The following is a 22,717-nucleotide window of genomic DNA, read 5'->3' on the forward strand; positions in this document are numbered from 1 at the left end:
GCCTAATAGACAAGTGTTCTGTTCACATTAAAATATTATCACACATTAAAATATTATCACTTCTAGACCTTTTGATTAATATTCTTGCTAATTCTATCCTTGTTCTGTTTTATGTATCCATCATTACTGGTCCATATCATGAGTATCAGCAAAAAGAAGAAAAATGCAGTAACTGGAAAAGATATCAAAACAGTGAAGAAAAATGAAGAAACAACCTCAAAATCCTCATTCAAGTAATATCTAATATGGAAAAATCGGTTTTAACAGCCTTGATAGGCAAGGTTGAGCTAGGGAAAGACCCAAAGAAGAACCTTTCTGTTGCGAGTTTTTACCTTCTATTCCCTTCTTATTCTGTGCCCAATTGTGACCACAACTATCTGTTGATTAACATCTTAATGTCTGCAAAGCCTGTTAGCATTCACTGTTGAGGGCTCACAGTAAACAAGTTAAAAGAGGAAAGGAAGTCCAACACTTCTCCTTTTACCTTTTAAAGCCTTGAGGACAACACTCTTGGGCTTATCAGGGTCCCCAGTATATATCTTGGTTCGGTAGATGGTCCCAAAACTACCATTGTGGATTTGCTCCAGAACTTCAGAGAGGTGCTCCCGGGGCACCTGCAGCTTAGCCAGGGCATGTGTGGAAGTTCGTAGAAGGCTTTCCACTGATGTCTCCTTAAGTGGTACAAACACACTTCCTTCAGGTCTTGCTGCTTCCCAGCTTAGGTCCCTAGATGGAGGCACGTGGGCAACACCTAAAACAAAGAGGTGGCACCAACAAGCTTTTTCCTAGCCTAGGGACTCCAAGAAAGCAGACCCTGGGACAAACCAGCAAGGAGTCCCTTCAGCAATTTTCTCTCTGGCCAATGTGATGATACCTTCTGATGCTTCTCTATGAACCAGCATCAATACAAACCTTGTAGAATTTATGTAATAATCCCATTACTTCTAAGACAACTGAAGATGGACCTCTGAAAATGGGTAATGACATTTCATTTCAGTCTTCCTCAGAATTACAGTTCAGTATGAGTATAGTATGAAGATAATTAAGGAAGTTACTGAATAGGTATTCAAACCACAGACATCTAAAGGTGGTGGTAACTGCCAGTGGAGACTATCATTAAAGTCAACCAAACGGCTTCCCAAGGTGGAGGGTAGGTATGGATAACTACTCAACTCTAAGCTAAAGTTATTCCTCCCTCAAGTTGTCCCCAAAGTCAAATTATTCCGTATTTCCAAGAGTCTCAATCAAAATATTCTTTTGGTACTTTCCCCCTTTCTAAACCAGCTTTTCTCCATTAGAGAAGAGAGATTCATTCTTTTTATTAAATCTTTATTCATTCATTAATTCATCCATTTATTCACCAAATATCACCTCCTCCATGCCAGGCACTGCTCTAGGTGATAGGAATAGGCAAAGTCCAGATTCTTATGAAGATTACCATCTAGTGGTAGGAGAGAGGAAGCAGATAATAATATACTAGGTAAGGAGCGTTATGGAGGAAAAGAGGGGAATAAGAAGCATCAGTTATGCAATTTTATGTTTGAAGGTCAGGAAAGGTCTTTCTGAGAAGATGACTTTTGAGAAATACCTGGAAGCAATTTGAGAGCAAACCATACTGGTATCAGGAAGAAGTGCAGAGGTTGAGGAAGGAGCATTCTTGACATATTTGAGGAAGAGTAATGAAATCAGTGCCCCTGGAACCAAGGGGATAACTGGAGGGTTACAGGAGATGAGGCCAGAGAGGGCCCAGATCATGTAAGGCCATTAAAAGAAATTTGTCTTGGACTTCCCTGGCAGCGCAGTGGTTAAGAATCCGCCTGCCCATGCAGGGGACACAGGTTCGATCCCTGGTCCAAGAAGATCCCACATGCCGCGGAGCAACTAACCCTGTGAGCCACAACTGCTGAGCCTGCACTCTAGAGCCTGCGTGCCACGACTACTGAAGCCCGCGTGCCTAGAGCCCGTGCTCCGCAACAAGAGAAGCCACCGCAATGAGAAGCCCGCACACCGCAACGAAGAGTAGCCCCCGCTCACTGCAACAAGAGAAAGCCCATGCGCAGCAACGAAGACCCAACACAGCCAAAAAAATTAATTAATTAATGTTTTTAAAAAAGAATTTTGTCTTTTTTCATTCTAAGTTGAGAAGCAACTGGGAGTTTCATGCAGAGAATTGATAGGACTGACTTATGCCTTAAAAGAATCATTCTGCTGCTCCGAGGAGAATAGAGCATAAAAGGATACAGGCAGAAGCAGGGAAACCATTTAAGAGTGTATTACAGTTATCTATGAGAGGTGAGGGTGGCTTGAGTCTATTTTGAAGACATAGTTAACAGGATTTGCTAATGGATTAGAGACGGAGTGTGACAGAAAGAGGGGTCAAGGACATCTTCAAGATTTTAGACTGAACATATAGGGAGCTGGGCTTGCCATTTACTAAGATAGGGAAGGCTGTTGGGAGAGGACATTGTGAGGGAATTTCAGGACCTTTGTTTTACACACATTACATATTAGATGTGTACTAGGTCCAAACTGCAAAGTAGGTGGTTTAGTATAAAAATCTGAGTTCAAGGGGACTATAGTCAGAATAGAGAAAGTAATTGAATCCATAAGACTGAAAATGAGATCATTTACGAAGTGACTGTAGATTTAAAAGGAAAGAAAAAAGTGTTTCAAGAAGGAGGAAGTGCAAAATAGTGTCAAATGCTTTTGACCGGTCAAGTAGGATGAAGACCCAACAGAGCTGACACTGGTGATCTTGGAAAGAGTTCTTTTGGTGGATTGGAGGGGGTGGGGGAAGCCTTGTTTTAGTATGTTCAAAAGAGAATGTGACAAGTAGAAGTAGTGAGAGTGAGTTTAAACAAGTTCTTTGAGAAGTTTTTTGTAAGAGTGAATTATAAGAGAACTGGGATACAATTTAGAGAAGGATTAGGGATCAGCCACTGTAGAGTTTCATTTACTGTCAGGATATTGTTTTCCTTCTTTTTTCTCTGAGTTTCCTGTATGAGCTGATTCTCTTCCATTATATGCTCAGTGGTACTCCAGAATAGCACATTATCACCTCCTACCTAATGCTTCAAAGACTATTATGAAGGTTACCCCTTTACATCGTAAATTCCAGAAGCACAGGGTAGGGCTGTAATGCATTGTAGAGTAAAATGTCATCGTTCAAAGCTGGTTACAAAGCCTTGGGCTTTACCCAAGCCTTGCTCCCCAGTCCTTAGACACTCACATGGCCGAAGATTTGATAGTGCAATAGGACGAAGAAGACAGAAACAGGTTACAGGAGGCCTCTCTTGCCTACTCTTCTTTCAGCTAACAAGCATATATTACATTTCCTTGAGAAGAGCTCACCCCCCTCTCAACTACACAGGAGAGGGCCCATACCCACCATCTCATTGCAGGGTCCTCGAGACTTGGGCTCACTGAGGCTTGTGCCTTATTTTCTACAATCTCCATCTTCCCCGAGCCACTGCCCAGCCCCGGTTTGAACTTTACCTTGTAGTCCAGGAGACTGCTGGTGCTCTCTTTGTTCTCGGATGAAAAGCCACAGGATGACCCCAAGGAGAATGAGGAAGATCCCAACCAGAAGGGTTGGGATGATGATGATTTCATACTGCTGCTCCCGGACAACTAGGTAGGAAATCAAGCAAGTAGAGAAGAGACTGAAGAAGCAGCCTCACCTGGCTTCCCCTACCCATCAGTCTTCAGCTCACCACACACGATCATCTCTTCCTCCTGGTCCCTCTACCACAACTGGCATCAACTCCCTACTCTGAAATCCCAATGTCCCTGTCTCTTAGCCCATGAAGTATGCTCTGTGCCTCGTCTCTCATTTTTCCTACTGAGATGGAGGATGCAGCACATCTGGATCTATGACTGCCCCTCTCCCCCCTCCGCCCAAAGCCACTAGTGCCAATTCAGTTATCACCATTGTCTTCATTTCTATTAGAAATCAAATGATCTTCCTTCCAGAATCTATTCAGATCTTAATCTCCATCATCCTAAACTCAGAGGGCAGATCTCTATATCATCTGTACTTACTACACAACTTGTCACTGAGACTGCATTCCAACAGCATCCGCGTCATGCGCCTCTCATCCTCCATTGCCACACAGCAGTCCACTTCAGCGCTTGACCACCAGAGGATGCACAGAACAAGAGAGAATAATCCCCAAGGGTTGAGTTGTTCTGAAAAAAATAAGATAAAATGGGCTTCCCTGGTGGCGCAGTGGTTGAGAGTCTGCCTGCCAATGCATGGGACACGGGTTCGAGTCCTGGTCTGGGAAGATCCCACATGCCGCGAAGCAACTGGGCCCGTGAGCCACAATTACTGAGCCTGCGCATCTGGAGCCTGTGCTCCGCAACAAGAGAGGCCGCGATAGTGGGAGGCCCGCGCACCGCGATGAAGAGTGGCCCCCGCTCGCCACAACTAGAGAAAGCCCTGGCACAGAAACGAAGACCCAACACAGCCATAAATAAATAAATAAATAAATAAATAAATAAAAATAAAAAGAAAATTCTTATTAAAAAAAAAATAAGATAAAATGGAGCACACAGAGAATTTTAAGACACCTCTCCAAATAACTAGTTATTAAGTACACAGGTACCTGGAACGCTCCAAGCCACCAATTCATCTCTATCCAACTATCGGACATTCAGACTGGAAGAACTTTTTTTTCCTGCCATTTTTCTGTACGGCTAATCCAGCCCTGATCTGGTCTTATCCTTTCATGCCATTGTTTGTTTCTCAAATTATTTTAAAGGCTCCCCTCCTACCCTAGACTCCTGCTCCACTGGTCAAGTTCACGAATGGTGCACAATTGTGGTCCATGAGCTATGTAAGAAAGATCGATCTCTCTTACAGTCCTTAAGAAGGTCTAATTTTCTTTTTCTGTGTATCCCCTAATTTTTAAACAAAACACTTCATTTCATTTTTATACAAAACTAATTCAGACAATGAATCAATAGTTGGCAGATTTCAAGAGAGATGAGTTATGCATTTGCTTTCCTTCTCTGAAACATCCCTCTACCGCATTCTCACTACCAATGAGCAGATAGCAGTTATCAATAAAACTATTTAATTCTGCAACTCTTGGAGCTTTCCCTGCCCATCATATACAGATAGACACAGACACTCATTCTTACCAATATGTGGATGAAAGCAAGTGTCAGCACTAAGCCGTCTTCTCTTCCTCTCTTTTTTTTAACAAAAATGAAATATGTTCATATGATCCAAAAATAAAAATATAAAATAGTATACCATGAAAATCTTTTCCCCACCCCATCCTTCTCCATCTGTCCAGTTCCCAATTCTCCTCCAAGTAGACTATAGTTGCTAGTTTCTTGCTTACCTGGCCAGAGATTCTTTACAGGATTATATTCTATATCATCAGCATATATTTCTCTATACTTCTATATAATCAGCATATATTTCTATAGAATTCTATATAATCAGCTTATATTTCTATAGAATTCTATATAATCAGCATATATTTCCAAAAAGCCAATTCTTTCTTTCTGAAGAGAACTGGTGGTCATCACACTTCCATGTATATAAAAACTTTATTTTGCCCTTGGTTAACTTGATTCCATGGCCAGCAAAGCCAACTTCTTTAATTCTGATTGATCTGAAACAAATATGGTGATTTTTCACTGCCTAGGTTACTCTGAATATGTGATCTAGTTCTGTAGTGATTTAATAACAAGGTAAATTTTAGAAAATCATAATTGTAGCTTATATGATATTATACTATATTGTACACATGTGACATTAGCCATATTATGGTCCTGTCTGTTACATTACATGTTGTGTTTTATTATTGATACTAATAACCACTAATACCTTATTGAGGCAGAGTGTCTCAGTGCCGGAAACACATATGTAAAGAAACCTCCCAGCCAGCTGAGTCTTCTTTTCACTATTCCTGGAGTTCCATGAGCTTGTCTGAGGGGATGAGAGTTAAACAATCCCCTTACAACTCAGAAGAGAGACAGGTGTGTGGCTGGTTGACAGAAACCTAAGTAAACAGAGGAGTAGCCAGGAGAAGGAACATCGCAGAGAGAAAGGGAAATTCTTATCTGTGGGCTTGCTCATAGGGAGGGAAGTATGAAGGCAATGAATGGTAAGATAGCAAAGTCCATCTCATCGAGTTTGTAAGCCAAAAAGGCAAGGTGAAAGTTCCCACAACTCCACAAGACTGCATGAAAGGGAAAACACTTGTAAAAGGGCAAGAAACAGAGAGCCTTGAGAGGGTGGAGTGAAGAAGGTCCTAAAAATAAAACATTAGCTCAGCCAGGAGAATTCAAACATAATTTGCAAATGTCATTCTGATTCTTATTTTCCTTTCCTCTTACTTCCTTTTCGGTGCATTATCAGATGTAATTATTTTCGTTCAGGGAGCAGCCAGTTAAAAGAGTTTGGCTCTCCAGGGAGTCGGTTCTGTGAGCATAATCTCTCTCGCCACAGTACAAGACGAGAAAAGCGTCAGCCAGCAGCCAGCGCCAACTCGTGAGCTCTGCCCAGAAACCAAGCCACACACGTGCTGACACATACCTGAGCACGAAATGTAAAGCCCTGTGCACATGTCCCCACGTAGAGCTGCTCAGGTGGCCTCCCACAATGACAGCACATGGCCAAACATACCTGTGGCCAAGGACCCAAGTCCATGCCTATACCCTTTCACCTGGGTAACACACTTACTACGGAGCACCCACCTTGGGATACAACATGACCTTCTATTGCGTTTCCTGAGCAAGGTTCTCACCATCAATTTTAATTGTGCTTAGACAGTTTAAAGAGACTGGGCTTAACAACACGTAGCAGCCCGACGAAACTGGATGCTGAAGCAAGGAAATAAACCTAGAATGTGGCGAGGCCCACTCAATAAATTGCTTTCCAGATGTTTGTATGATAAGCCCTTTCCGATGATTACACTTTGGCTAGAGGCATCTATAATATACCAAATGAATGTAGAATTTTTAAGGAATACGCGCCAGGTATACCCCTATATCCATGAACGCCTACACGGGAAACTTACCACACAGAGCCCTCCAAAGCACTTAGGTCACAAAATTCTTATAATCACTTGTAAGAACAATATTTCTCTCCACATCATTTTTCTCTCTGCAATTAGTTGAATATTAACATTCAATGACCACATGACTTGGCCTGCCCACTCTGTGTCAAGCTAAGAAAAGCCATGGCTAGATGAAAAAACCTTCTGGGCTGACCGTTCTTATGGGTTTGATTCTAACCCATCTGATTATTAGAAGAATGTACCTGACCAGCATTTCTGTACAATATGACCAATACTCTGTCCCCTTCAACTATATCTCACTGGGTTAAAAGAAAAAAATATGTTTGCTACTGCTTCGTCTCTTAATTGGACTGTAAAATCCTTAAGTATGCAAAACACAACCCTAGATGCCTTATCCTTTCATGCCATTGTTTCTCAGATTATTTTTAAAGGCTCCCCTCCCACCCAAGACTCCTGCTCCAGGGCCAAAGTAAATGTTCACAGCACCTGTCTGAACAATTGTGGTCCGTGTGTTATGTGGGAAAAGTCCACCTCCCCTATGGTCCTTAAGCAGGTCTAATTTTCTTTGTGTCTCACTTATTTTCTAAACAAAACATTTAATTTCATTTTTATACAAAGCTAATTCAGACAGCGAATAAAGAGTTGGCAGATTTCAAGTTCTCTCTTTAGTGCCATGTATTACTACACGCAGGGCACTGGAATCAAGGGTCCAGTGAGGTTGTGCAATTGTTAATTCTGATAACTATATTTGACAGTGGAAAATATGTACATAGCTTGCCTAAAGTTTACACATATGTATGGTGCCAAATCTCTCAGGCAGGGTTCTGATTAAAACAATATTATTGCCTCATTTGTGGTTATCCTTCCTTATTTTTTCTCTTTTCATTTGCTCCTGACTTTCTGTTAGCATATTAAAAGATTTAGTTCCCCCGCCCCCCGAATCGAGAATCTAGAGGGACACAGAGCACTGTGAAGGAGATACAAATAGGAAGAGAATGAGAGTAAAATGGGAAGAGAAATTCACCCCAGATTTTTGCAAGACTGCAGTCTAGAAACCATAGAAGTGAATGATCACAAGTGGAATTGAACTAAGTATTCATATTAGCTCTCCAAAATCTTACACATATTTACAATGTAAGTGCAATGCACACTGCATCTTTGCATCTGTTTTATTACACACAAAGAAAGATAGTTCTGTTTGCAATAATAACACAACTCTGATGAGTGACATTTCTGTTCAGTTAGCATACTAATGTCCCAGACATAAACAGCGATTTACTCGTGAGTGTACAGAAGAAACTCTTCTTACCAAAATTCATCTACAAATAAAACTTTAAAAATTAGATGCAGGGACTTCCCTGGTGGTCCAGTGGTTAAGACTCCAAGCTTCCACTGCAGGGGACAGGGGTTCCATCCCTGGTCGGGGAACTAAGATCCCGCATGCCACAGGGTGAGGCCAAAAAAAAAAAAAAAAAAAAAATTTAGATGCATTCTCCTGTACTCTGTCTGCCTATGTGTTGTGAGAAATTCCTCGAAAGACTGTATGACACATGGTCCCGCTCCCATAAGGTGTGATTAAATCCGCTATGCCTGCCTCACCCTCAATCTTACCACCTGCATCTCTGCACAAGTGGATCTGCCAGCCATGTTCTCTTCATACAGACAAGTGCCCCGCTGCCTAGCTGGGCACGACACTGGGTCGAGGGGGTTATTAATAGCTGTGGGCTATGGGGCAGAGGACACAAAGACCCAAAGTGAGGAAGATAAAATATATGGAGATGGCACCCCGGGACGGAGACCGTCTGCCTTCTGGCTCTGTCACTCAGCCTTCCCTTCTCTTCCCCCATCATCCTTACCCCTGAGCTGTCTAGCCAAAAAATTCACTTAATGGAGTGACAATGTTAAGTTGGAAGCAAGATAGAAAAGAACTGCTCAGATCTAGAGGATTCCAGAATTACTTATCACCAACATTCTGAAAACCGAGCTGTCCTTCCTGTTTTCAGATCCAATAAACATATATTGATGAACTACAGTGTGCATGTATCAGGCTAGGCTAGCCACTTTCACACACAGGAGGAAACTGAGGCTCAGAGAGATTAAGTTCTGAATTAGGATTTAAAAAAAAAAAAGGCAAGTAAATAAATGTCAGAGAAAGGTTTCATACCCCAGTCTTTTTGTTTTCTTTTGGCCATTCAGTTTGCGGGATCTTAATTTCCCGACCAGGGATTGAACCCGCACCCTCAGCAGTGAAAGCGCAGAGTCAACCACTGGAGCACCAGGTAATTTCCCACACCTCAGTCTTTTAACTACAAACCCAATGTTCTTTAAATTACTTCATTGGGACTTCCCTGGTGACGCAGTGGTTAAGAATCCGCCTGCCAATGCAGGGGACACGGATTCGAGCCCTGGTCCGGGAAGATCCCACATGCCGTGGAGCAACTAAGCTCATGCGCCACAACTACTGAGCCTGTGCTCTAGAGCCTGCGAGCCACAACTACTGAGCCCACGAGCCACAACTACTGAAGCCTGAGCGCCTAGAGCCCATGCAACAAGAGAAACCACTGCAATGAGAAGCCCGTGCACCGCAATGAAGTGTAGCCTCTGCTGGCTGCAACTAGAGAAAGCCCGCGCGCAGCAATGAAAACCCAATGCAGCCAAATAAATAAATAAATAAATAATAAACTACTTCGTTACATGTATGTCCTTGCCATTCAAATGGACAAGACACATAGTGTCAAGAAGGAATTATGTCAGAATCCAAAACAATCATGGAAACCACAATGCTGAAACTAAATTTCACCAAAAAATATACCATAAATTGGAAAGAACAGGTGAGTAGAATCTGTCTGTGTGTTCTCCAAGGTCACCTAGGGGCATGTCTGCATGTCTGTCTTCAAAATGCATTCTGAATATGAGTGTCGAATCAGAAGTGGTTTCCAGTACTCACCAGATGATGGAATCCAGGATCATTTTCTTTATCTGTTCATTTTCCTGGATCTGAGCCCAAGCCTATTTCTATCTTCCATTTTGGGGAAAAGGGCCTGGTTTCCAGGACTAGCAATCTTCCACTGTGAGACCGAGGGTCAGGAAGGGGCCAGAACCCCCAGGGGACAGAGCCCTGGCCTAAGCCTTAGAGTTGCCCTGCCGGGTCTCAGAGCGCCTCAGGCTCTACCCTTCTCCTGCAGGTGCACTCGTGAGAGGACAAGTAGATGAAAGGCCTTGCTCTTTAAACCCAGAGAGTCAGACTTGCACAGATAACTCACCTTATGCCCAGTGATATCTCCTGGTGCAGATAAGGCGGACAGGAGAGGAGGTAGCCAGAGAGAATCCCTCATCCTCCCGTTCTTCTCAGATATGGAACGATTGCGACTGTGCTGCTCTCCACCCTCTTCCACCTTCCCAGAGACCTAAGGCTTGAAATGCACTTTGAACCATAAAAAAAGAGGCCCTGCCATGCTGCCTGCGAGTCCTGGCCATGTTGAAACAAAATCTTTTGACAACAAGACAGAGTGTTACCAGCTCTTCTTGCTTATTTTTCCTGTCAGGAATTTTTACCTCTTTGAGAATTCCTGAAATATATGTGATACACAGTAGAGATGAGGAAGCCTAAATTGTATCCTGGCTTCTCCTGAAAAGCTTGCTCCGTAGGGGAGGACATGGAATGCAAGATAGGCAGCCCCAGGATTCCCAGGCACGAGATGCAGTGCTCACATCACAAACAGCATCAGATTTTAAATATCATTATAGACATGAACACATTTTATGTTCTCTGAGGTGTTATACAAATTCAAGACATTTTATTTTTATTATAATGATCATTTTACTTATCACGTTCCCGATTCCATAACCCTCCATCCACCACGTGCAAATCTCCAAAGCCCGGAAATAATATATATATAATTATATTCTCTCTTGCTGGCTATTTTCTCTTCCTGGGATTACTAACCAACAGCAATTTCCCAAGCCCATAATAAAGATTATTGATAGGAAGGAAAGGCCAACGGCTTTTTAGCTCCTTTGCTGCCTCCCAACATCAACTCCCTGCAAGGTGCTGTCCACTCCTTTATTCATTCATTGAATATCAGTGATATGCTGGGCACTGTGGGTTATTACAAAAAAAAAAAAAAAAAAAAGGAAAGGCCAAGAACATACAACCACCACCTGCTCTGAAAACAGAGTTGCCTCTGATCCATTTATTCTCTCCTACCTGATGGACACACCAAAGATGTCTGTATGTGCTGCTTGGGGCTTGTTTCAAATACTTTGTCAGTCACACTGCATTTCCAGGGATCAGTCCCCATCTTTATGATTCACCCCGCTTGGCTTTTCCTTCTAAGGGGGAGCTTCTGGTACTTTAAAAATCTTCTGACCATTTCCCCTATAAGCGAGGAGATCTATTTTGTTGTCCTGCCACGCCTCCAGCCTTTTCTAACACACAGCCCTCTGCAGAGAGGAGGGCGGAAAGAAGACAGTCTGATTAATTGCTGAACATGTCTACATTTAACTACTGTATCTTCTTATTAGAGAAAACCTGAAGATGTTTCTGTTCACTGGACAAACACCTTATACCACGTTGAAAGAAATTATGCAGTGAGAAAATGTGTATTTGTAGAGGTTGTGGAATATGTTTATAAGCTTGCCAATCAGGAAATGCTAATATGACAAACAGTTCACCGTTAAAAAAAAAAAAGAAAGAAAGAAGGAAGACAGTCTGCAAAAGATTGCGGGAAACACACACACACACACACACACACACACACACACACACAGAAGCACACTTTCTCATTCTCTGATAAATGAGTCCCAGATGCAGGCAGGCAGAGAGACAAATAGACAGGAGACTCCACAATCAGGAAATCAGCTCAGCCTCCGTTCACCTCAGTGCTTTGTCATACAGGGTGTGTCCTTGTCAGGGCTCTATACACAGAAGGTAATTCCAGGTAAACAATAGCAAATGCCTGGCAAGATGAAAAAGGCACCTGTGGCAACACATCGCCACCTCATTCTGCACCTTCAGGAGCAAACAGTAGATTCCCCGCCTCAGGAGTGGGCCAGAGTGCTTCTGAGCTGAGCCGTCTGGAGTCCGGGGAAGTAGGATCAGCGCTGACCTGGTGCTCGGATTACAGAGCAGAGGTTTGAAGTTCTAAGTCTGGGTTAGTAGGTGATTCACTGAGCATATCACTTGACCTTGTCATTCCTTCTCTTCCTAATTTCGGGACCAAGACACCTGCTTCTCTCCTGAGGGTAGTAAAGAACTACAGAGAGCTGCAGGAAATGAATGACACCAGAAAAGGGGCAGGCCGGCCAAGAAGTCCCCACAACCAGGAATTCCCCCTCGCCTCTCTCAAATTCTGAAGGCTCCCTTGGACCTGCATCTTCCTACCCATATCATGGCAGCCCCAGAACCTCACAAGTTTTCATTCCTATCCCTCCCCTGCCTGTAATTTCCTTTGGGGTAATAGTAAGAGAAGGAGCTCTGGAGTAGGGCTTCTATTTGAATCTCAGTTCTACTATTCACCATGACTGTGTATAAGTTATCCTAACTTTCTGAGCCTCTGTTTTTCCACCTGTAAAGTGGAGACGATAATATCTACCTTCCAAGGCTGTTGAAAATTATATGGGATAATTTATGTAAAATACCTGGTGTCGTGCCAGGTCCATTACAGGCAATCCATATACAGTATATTAGTCTCTCCCTTCTTCACCTGTTTTCCAGGTTGGGAGGTAGTCACACAGCTGTACCAATCAGGTAAGCATATACAACTACAAATAAAAAACCAAAACAAAAAAACCATTATCAAAATACTTATAATATTTGTGGATCTAAGTATATGTAGTCCTGTGTTTGAAGAGCGAGTTAAAGTAATCACAAATTAATGTGGGTTTTAAAAATCTGCATACAGGGACTTCCCTGGTGGCGAAGTGGATAAGGCTCCACACTCCCAATGCAGGGAGCCCGGGTTCGATCCCTGCTCAGGGAACTAGATCCTACATGTATGCCTCAACTAAGAGTTCCCATGCCACAACTAAGTAACCTGTGAGCCACAACTAAGGAGCCCACCTGCCGCAACTAAGACCCACTGCAACCAAATAAATAAATAAATATTTTTTAAAAATTTGCATACACCAATAAGGTGTGATTTGAAAGCCTAAGTATTATACCTGCTAGGAGGTGTCTGAATTTAACAATCATGTTGGGCTTCCCTGGTGGCACAGTGGTTATGAATCCGCCTGCCAATGCAGGAGACACAGGTTTGAGCCCTGGTCCGGGAAGATCCCACATGCTGCGGAGCAACTAAGCCCGTGCGCCACAACTACTGAGCCTGCACTCTAGAGTCCAGAAGCCACACTACTGAAGCCCACACGCCTAGAGCCCGTGAGCCACAACAAGAGAAGCCACCGCAGTGGGAAGCCTGCGCACCACAACCAGAGAAAGCCCACGCACCAGACGGAAGTGTAGCCCCCGCTCACCACAACCAGAGAAAGCCCGTGTGCAGCAACAAAGACCCAACACAGCCAAAAATAAATAAATAAATAAATTAAATAAATTTTAAAAAAAGAAAACACAATCATGTTGAGGAAGGGAGATTTAAACATGGTGGATCAAAGAGCATCATGCTGTGAACAAAGGTACAAAAACAGACAGAATGTTCTAATAAATAGTGATATAATTAATTAGTTAATTAACCTCTGTCTCTAGATTCCTCAACTCCTTCTAGCTGGTTCCATTGATACCATCTATCTGCTGGCTCAATCTTCACCCAGGTCCTGAACCCATCTTGACACAGGCAGTAAGGAGATCAATAGTGATCAGTAGTCTCAGTTCCCTTCTCCCCTTCCTCTCACCATCCTCCCCTTCCTCTCACCATCCTCCCCTTCCTCTCACCATCCTCCCCTTCCTCTCACCATCCTCCCCTTCCTCTCACCATCCTCCCCTTCCTCTCACCATCCTCCCCAGTCTGAGAGGACAAAACCTCGATCCATTTTCACAAGGCACGTCTGGTCACCCGTGCTTTGGATCCAAGCACTGTCCAATCTGGGGTCCCATCCTGAATCCATCCTCATGGGTGGATAGGGTCTTACTGTCCTCTCTGCCTAAATGAATCCTCCTTCATGAGATCAGAACTTTGCTCTATACTCTGGTTACTGAGGTTCTGCTACGAATGGGAAGACATCTCCCCCCAGATAAACACCCCTGCCGGCCTAGAGCCTGAATCATGGCCATCACCCCATCCCTGCTCTATTTCATGTCTACCCACACACCCTGGGACCTCTGGCCCCTGTGTTCTGTTCACGCCACCAAAAACCCAAGTTGCTTATTCTTGCCTGCATTTGACTCTATAACTGAACTGTCCATCTTTACCTACCGTCTACCTCTGCAACCTAGTTAGTTTATCTCACATCTCTTGCTCAGGCGTTTGGTCGTAAAGCTGATGAAAATTTAGAGAAAAAAGTCACCAGTGGATACAGGCAACATGGAGATCACTCTTGGCCATAGAAAGAGTAGTGTCAGGGCAGCAGCAGAGCCAGAGTGTGGTGTGGTTCAGGGAATAAATAGAAAGTGAGGATGTGGAGAAAATGTGTTTAGGCAGCTTTTTAAAGATGTTTAGCTATGAATGAGAAGACTAAGATAAGGAGTTCAGGGAGAGCTCTTATAGGTGGTTTGTTTGGAAACTTAGGGCTCCAGCAAGATGAGGAAGGGAACTAGCAACATCCCAGCATGAGGTAATCTTTTATTCTAAAAACAAAACAAATCAAACTTTGAGCCCGAGAGGCATGTTCTAAACCTGAATATATGACAAAGCTTAACACACACATACACACACACACACCTACCCATAGACACACTCACACACAATGACACTGAAAAATAGAGAGAAAGATTAATAGAACATGTAAATATCCTATAAATAAAACACATATTTAGAAATTTAATATAAAGAAGTCAGCATGAAAAAAACAAGCAGATTCTCAAACTTGGGCTGTACACTAGAATCTTTTAGCGAGCTTTTTAAAAAAAATACTAGTACTAGTACTGGAGCTCACCACCTCCCAACCCTGGAAGAGATTATGATGATTATGAATCCAATAGATTATGATTTCACCTATCAGCATTGAAAAAAGGAAGAGTATCTCCATGTTTCCCAGGAGATACTAAACTATACCTGGTATTGAGAAGTACTGAGATAGATTACGCATTATATGAATTATGCATAATATGCATATTATGGGTTACTCATTTGGCAAAAATACTTTAGATCCTTGCTTCACCCCTATGTAAAAATAAATTTTAGTTGGAAAAATGACTGTATGTTTTAAGAAACAGAAAAAATAACAGTATAAGTTATATTGGATTGGCAAGGACTTGCTAAATTTTAAAGAAAAGATTCTTTCCAATAGAAAAAAAAAGAGATCAACCAATGAACAAATAAAAGCATAGAAATTTTATAGCAATAAATAAAATTATTAAGGTGCCAATAAATAAATGGCCATGGAAAATGAAAAACTGAAGAAAACAAATTCATCAAACCAAAATGTTTAACAAATATGGAACCATGGGGGAGTAAGATTAAAGATATTCAATTTAACTAGTAATTAAATAATACACATTAAAAGAAAAACAAGATGCAATTTTTTTTTTTTTTTTTTTTTGCTTATCCACTTAAGAAAAAAATGAAAGAAAGAACTTTGATGTACTGAGGAGCTTTATTAAAAAGCTCACTCTTTTTTATTTTTTAAGGAACCTCCATACTGTTCTCCATAGTGGCTGTATCAATTTACATTCCCACCAACAGTGCAAGAGGGTTTAAAAAAAAACAACAACAAAAGCTCACTCTTTTTTTTGACACATTATCAAAATTTCAACATTTACAGAAACAAATTTGGCAATATGTAAATGAAGAGCCTTAAGGACATTTATAATTTTGACCCGATAATTTCTATCCTAGGAGTCAATTATAAGAAGATCTTTTTTAAATGGAAGATGTTTCTGAACACAGACAAACATTTTTATTGTACTGTCATCTATTTCTCTTGAAAGCAAAAATATACATTTACTTCAAAATAATCCCAGGACTTGAAGGAGAGTGGGTGGAGATGTAAAAAAAACAAGATTGACCATGTGTTGAAAAGTGTTGAATTAGGGTGATTAATACATCGGTAGCCATCTTCCCATCCTACCTACTTTTTTCTGTTTTTGTATAGATTTGAAACTTTCTACAAAAAAAGATAAAAAAGATATCTTTTTTCTATAAAAAAGATAAAAATTTAAACAAATTGTCATCAAAAAGAGTGTAATGGTTAATTTTTGTGTCAATTTGGCTAGGCCATGCTACCAGGATATTTGGTCAAACATTATTCTAAATGTTTCTGTGAAGGAATTTTTTAAATGAGATTAACATTTAACTCAGTGAACTTTGAGTAAAACAGATTACCCTCCATAATGTGGGTGGGCTTCATCAAATCAGCTGAAAGTCTTCATAGAAAAAGACTGACCTGCCCAGAAGAAGAGGGAATTCTGCCAGCAGACTACCTTTGGATTCAAACGGCAACTCTTCCCTGGGTTTTCACCTACCCTGAAGATTTTGAACTTGCCAAGTATCCATGGATTTCATATATCTTCATAGATTGGATAGGTAGATATATTGATGACTGATAGATAGCTAGATAAATACACACACACACACACACACACACACACACACACACACTTCTTGCTGATTCTATTTCTCTGGAGAACCTTAACTAACACAAAGAGGGATGTTAAATTTTTCTATAGCTATAGAGTGGAATACTATAAATACATTAACTTTATGTTCATGAAAATTTTTAATAAATGGGGAATTTTAATGGTAGCACATTAAATGATAAAAGCAGATTTTTAAAATATACATATATAAGCGAAGACCACACCGGTACTGGTTAGGGGGAAACACCTGTGCAGGGGAACCCAAAAGAGAAATATATCAGAATGTTACAGCAACAATGGTGACAGTAAGATTGATTTTTTTCCTCCATTTTTTATTTTTCAGATAGTCTGAATTAAGCCTTCATTATTTTATAATAAAAAAATGAAAAGGAAGAAAGTCTGGAAGGCAGAAAAATTTGAAAGCAGAGACATCAAAAGAAAACTGGCTGAGGGTGACAGAAAAGACAGAAGAAAAACTCTTCTTTAAAATCTTCTTCTTAACTAGTGATCAGAATTAAAGATAAGGTAGAATCACTAAGTCAAGATTTATGGCTTCAAAGAGGGCTCTCTTGGCCTAAAGTCAAGGTGAAGCTCTGACGTTTATCAAGTCCTTTCTTATTGCTTGCTGGAGGCATTATCTTTCCTATCTGGGAAACAGACAAGTTGGAACTTTCGGGAACAAAGTTAATATATCATCTTCATCAAACTGTGGTATAGTAGAAAGAACACAGGCACCAGAGGTGGAGATGCAGAATGGATTTATCTCAACCTTGTAAAGCCTTGGTTTTCTAATTTTTACAACTGAGATCATCATGACCACTTAGCTCAGAGGATTCTAGTGAGAATTAATAAGATTGTAAAAGTGTTCTTCAATGGTAGTAGTTACAAGTTCCTCTTCTAACAAGAATTCATGTGTGTAGCATAATTACTTTTCAGACCAAGGGGTCCAACGTACCATTCCTGAATAATATACTCTACTTGACGGTCTCTAACTCTGATTACTACTGGCCCACCATGATGATCTCAAGAGAGTGTGGCTTTCCTTCAAAGCACTGGCATAAATGTGGATAAAATCCCTTTCTTCTTAACACAGGCACAACATAATGAAAGTGCCAAAAGACTTGCTAAATGTTAAAGGAGAATAGTTGGAAAATAAATTCAGTGAGCAAAAAAATGCAGAACCACCGCGTGTGCGCACGCAAATATGGCGAATGTGGGTGTGGGTGAGTAGGGTGCGTAGGCGTGTATTTTCTTAAATAGAAGTGAGCGATTCTTCTATAGCTGGCCTGTTATCTTAATATAGCCCCAGTGCAGCCCAACAGCTGGCCCCATCTCAGCCATCTGCCTTTGTCCCTTTCTTCCCTGCTCTGAACTTATATGCATGAGGAAGATGCTTTGTTTTTAGTTGCTTCTTTCCTTGAGGTCTTTTATATCTTCCACAACAAAGGCCAAAAAGGCATACTCCCAAGCTTCAGCTACCTTTCAGTTTTTATTACAAGTCTCAGAAGTATAGCCCAATGCATTTCTGAAACCCAATATACCCATTTCTGCTACTATTTAGCTGTGTACTCTTGAGCAAATTACTTAATTTCTCTTAAACCTCATTTTTTTTCACCTGTTAAATTGGGTTTACAGTATTATCTAACTCCAAGAGTCGCTGTAAGAATTAAATGATCCTTAGAACAATACCTAGCACATAGCAAACAGTAGCTATTATTAATTATTCCTATAATAATTATAGAAATAAAAATATTCCTATAATAATAACTATTATTATTATTATTCAAATTATGATATCTTCAAATGACCTCTCCTTTTGGATAAGATTTCATACCAATGTCATGACATAATAGCACAATTAGAATACTCATACATCTGTGTATCACAGGAATAAGAAAATTATTTCCTGAAATCTAAATTTAATGTATCCTTATAGTAAATATTACCAGGCTTCTACTACAATTTTCTCACCTTCCTTCTGTGAAGTATCTGATTTTTTTAAATCTTAAATTTTCAACTTTTGTGTTCTTTTTTATAAATTGCTTCATAGTTTTAAAATTTAAAACATCATATACTTACAATAAAAGTAGATAAAACTGATTGTAGATTTCCTTTCCCCAACTCTAACCCCCTCCCAGATTTAAACCAGTGTGGCTGAAGGAGCTTTTTGAAAGTTTCAGCTCCCAAGATGCATCAATTAAGTCCGAATCAGAGTCTCTGGGAATGGGAACAAAGTACTGGGATCTGCTAAAGCTCTGAAGGTTAATTCCAGTATGCAACCAAGTTTGGGAACTCTGCCTTAAACCCGCATTACCTTCCTTTCTTACTTAATACAGAGGAAACTCACCAGGCTCTAATTTAATAGATAAGGTTCTGGGACTTTCCTGGTGGCACAGTGGTTAAGAATCCGCCTGCCAATGCAGGGGACACGGGTTTGAGCCCTGGTCCGGGAAGATCCCACATGCCGTGAAGCAACTAAGCCCGTGCGCCACAACTACTGAGCCTGTGCTCTAGAGCCCGCGAGCCACAACTACTGAAGACTGCGTGCTTAGAGCCCGTGCTCCACAACAAGAGAAGCCACCGCAATGAGTAGCCCGCGCACCGCAACTAGAGAAAGCTCGTGTGCAACAACGAAGACCCAACGCAGCCAAAAATGAAAAATACATATTTATTTTTAAAAATACATAAGGTTATTTTTATTTTTTCATCTTTATTGGAGTATAATTGCTTTACAATGTTGTATTAGCTTCTGCTGTACAACACAGTGAATCAGCTATACGTATACATATATCCCGATATCCCTTCCCTCTTGAACCTCCCTTCCACTTTCCCTATCCAACCACTCTAGGTCATCACAGAGCACCGAGCTGATCACGCTGAATAGATAAGGCTCTAAATTGGCAGCTATGTTTTAGTACTCTCTCTTTCGCTCTCTTTGGCCAAATATTATCATTCCCCTGTGTTTTAATTCCTAATCTATAACATAATGTATTGTCATTCTTACACTACCTAACCAGAGTCATTCTGACAAATGACATAAAACATATGAGAGGACATTTACAGTTTTAGAATAAAAGGATTTCAGAATCATGTTCCACCCTCCCGCACCCAACACACACACACACACACACACACACACCACACACGCCCACTGCCATCTCTTCTGAAGTTCCCATGCTTCCCACAGGTAAAGCTTTTCTATAGTAATAACTTGGGGATCTGTTAAGCTTTGTTAAGGTATTCCAGAGAACTTCAAGCCAACTCTGCTCATTGCCCTATCATTTATTAGTCATACTTTTTCTCATATATCACTACTAACAATCTTTAGGGAGACAAAGTTCAATGCATCTTAAAAAAGATGATATGAGATTCACCTAGGAGAAAAATCTGATATCGAATGAATTTTAAATAACGCTATACCTGTACCAGCGTGGATGCCAGTATAATGAGGCCCTGGCATTAATCTTCAGGCTTCGGCTGCCTTCTGCCCTGGAATTCGCCATATTTTCCTCACCCAGATTATTTCTCAATAGAAAGTTCTAGGAGAAATGTACAGTAAAAGGGAAGAAACCTCTCTTAATACAGGCAAAGGAGTCATGAGATCTAAGTAATGATTCTGGGTCAGCAAGTTCTTGTGTGTGACCTTAAACAAGTCAATTAACATCTCTTTGGCAAAGGGTTGTATGTAAAGCACCAAGAAATAATATGTAAAGAGTAAAAATACAAGGCACTATAATTATTTATTGATATCCAATGGAGAATATTCAAGAAAGCAGAACTATGATGAAACCAAGTATGTATAAAATATATTTACATAGTAGAAGAGAATTCAGAAGTGTAAAACCAGAGAAAGATGGACAACAGGGTTTTTCTCTATCCTTCTAAGTAGGGAATTTAATACCTTATATCATTCCCTCAAAAGGGGTATGCAATCCAGTCCTTCTACTAGAATCTCTATTTGGTGTCTGTCAACAGACTGAGATCTACAGAAAAATCAATAACTGTAAATGCACCCCTACAAAGATGCAGAAAGCAGTTTAAAGCAAAGGGATGCAAAGATTACCTGAAACTCCTGCCACCCTCCTGGGTTCTTGATTTGTCCTGGGAATAAAAATGTGGCAGGGACATGAACTTTAAAGGTTTGCTTGATCTTACATTTTGAAATGAAAGAGCAAAAAAGATCCCAACAAAGATAGGACAAGAGAACAACGATCATGAGGTTAGTGTCTAAATTCCAGAGGAAAACCCTCAGAATTGTTGCCTAACACATTCAACCGAACAACAAAACTATATTAAGTACTGTTCACCATCCCTTGCTCTGGTTTTTTCTCTATATATCTCTCCTAACATATTTTGGACCTTTTTCCAGGACCCAGGTAGCAAGATTAAATTCAGGTACTGTATCCTTGGACCCACATTATCTTTCCCTCCTTTTCCACTAAACCCAGGCTCTTTTCACGAGTGAGCATGGAGCAGAGTTCAGACAATAAAGCAAATGAAGCAATCTGCTTTGGACTCCACCCTTAACTGATATTTATGCTCGGCACAGCTTCCTTGATACCGGTTTTTGCTTCCCGCTACTGCCTAGTACATTTTATGGCATATAGTTAAAATGACAAACACTTATAGAGTGCTCACCATGTGTTCGGCACTGTTCTAAGCACTTTACATATAGATAAAGAAACTGTGTCACAGAGAGGTTAAGTAACTTGCTCTAGATCACACAGCTAGTAAGCAGGGATTTGGAACTTCAACCCAGGTTGTGTGGCTTTAGAATCTGTGTTTTTACATTATACTATATACTGCTTCCATAGCAGATTCTCAAAAACTTTTTTTTTTTTTTTTGAAAATTAAAATTACCTTTAGGGACTTCCCTGGTGGCACAGTGGTTAAGAATCCGCCTGCCAATGCAGGGGACACGGGTTTGAGCCCTGGTCCGGGAAGATCCCACATGCCGCGGAGCAACTAAGCCTGTGCCACAACTACTGAGCCTGTGCTGTAGAGCCCTCGAGCCACAACTACTGAGCCTGCGTGCTACAACTACTGAAGCTCGCGCACCTAGAGCCCATGCTTCGCAACAAGAGAAGCCACCACAATGAGAAGCCCGTACACCGCAACGAAGAGTAGCCCCCGCTCGCCGCAAGTAGAGAAAGCCTGCGTGCAGCAACGAAGACCCAACGCAGCCAAAAATAAATAAATAAATAAGTTTATATTTTTAAAAATTACCTTTAATATTGCTTTCGGGCTTTTTTAAAATTGAGATATAATTCGCATACCATAAAATTCACCCTTTTAAAGTATACAATTCAGTGCTTTTTAGCATTTTCAGAAGGTTGTGCAACCACACTGCTAGACTATTTTAATCCCCCTCCACAAAAAAAACCCTGTGCCGGTAGCAGTCACTCCCCAGTGCCCACCTCCCCGCTCCAAGTCCCTGGGCAATCACTAATCTATTTTCCGTCTTTAAAGGTTCACCTATTTGGGATATTTCATATAAATTGAATCATACAATTTGTGACCTTCTGTGTCTGGTTTGTTTCACTCAGCAAGTTTTCAAGTTTCATCCATTGTATTAGTGGGGATTCTCTGAGAAACAGAACCAACAGGATATATAGAGAAAGACATACATAAGAGGAGATTTATTATAGGAATTGGTTCACAAGGCTATGGAGGCCAAGAAGTCCCACAATCTGCCATCTGCAAGCTGGAGAACCAGGAAATCTGGGGCTAGAATTCAATCTGAGGCTGGAGGCCTGAAAACAGGGGTCCCAGAGTCTGAAGTCCATATTTCTCCTTATGCCAATAATGCATGGTCTTAATTACTGCAGCTGTGTAGTACGTTTTAAAATTATTAAGTCTGGGGAATTTCCCTGGCGGTCCAGTGGTTAGGACTCAGCGCTTTCACTTCTGAGGACCTGGGTTAAATTCAACCCCGGGTCGAGGAACTAAGATCCCACAAGCTGTGTAGCGTGGCCAAAAAAAAAAAAAAAAA

General features: G+C 41.1%; 1 protein-coding gene across 7 annotated transcripts in view; it reads right to left on the minus strand.

Annotated features, from left to right (window-relative positions):
- Positions 1–22,717, minus strand: part of STYK1 (serine/threonine/tyrosine kinase 1) — a 58,136-nt gene that overhangs the window by 14,736 nt on the left and 20,683 nt on the right. For 2 of the 7 annotated variants that reach the window (XM_082348845.1, XM_082348847.1), the window contains 5 exons: positions 12,678–12,800; positions 12,017–12,151; positions 4,042–4,188; positions 3,496–3,630; positions 485–751 (listed from right to left, as the gene is read on the minus strand). In XM_082348845.1, the coding sequence (XP_082204971.1) occupies positions 485–751; positions 3,496–3,630; positions 4,042–4,188; positions 12,017–12,041 (574 nt within the window). In that variant the 5' untranslated portion in view covers positions 12,042–12,151; positions 12,678–12,800. Of the gene's footprint in view, positions 1–484; positions 752–3,495; positions 3,631–4,041; positions 4,189–12,016; positions 12,152–12,677; positions 13,888–22,717 lie in introns of those variants that run through there. The other 5 variants (XM_082348848.1, XM_082348849.1, XM_082348844.1 and 2 more) reach the window with 4 other exon arrangements.

The sequence above is a fragment of the Balaenoptera borealis genome (assembly GCF_965194805.1).
Source record: "Balaenoptera borealis genome assembly, chromosome: 13".
Taxonomy (NCBI): Eukaryota; Metazoa; Chordata; class Mammalia; order Artiodactyla; family Balaenopteridae; genus Balaenoptera; species Balaenoptera borealis.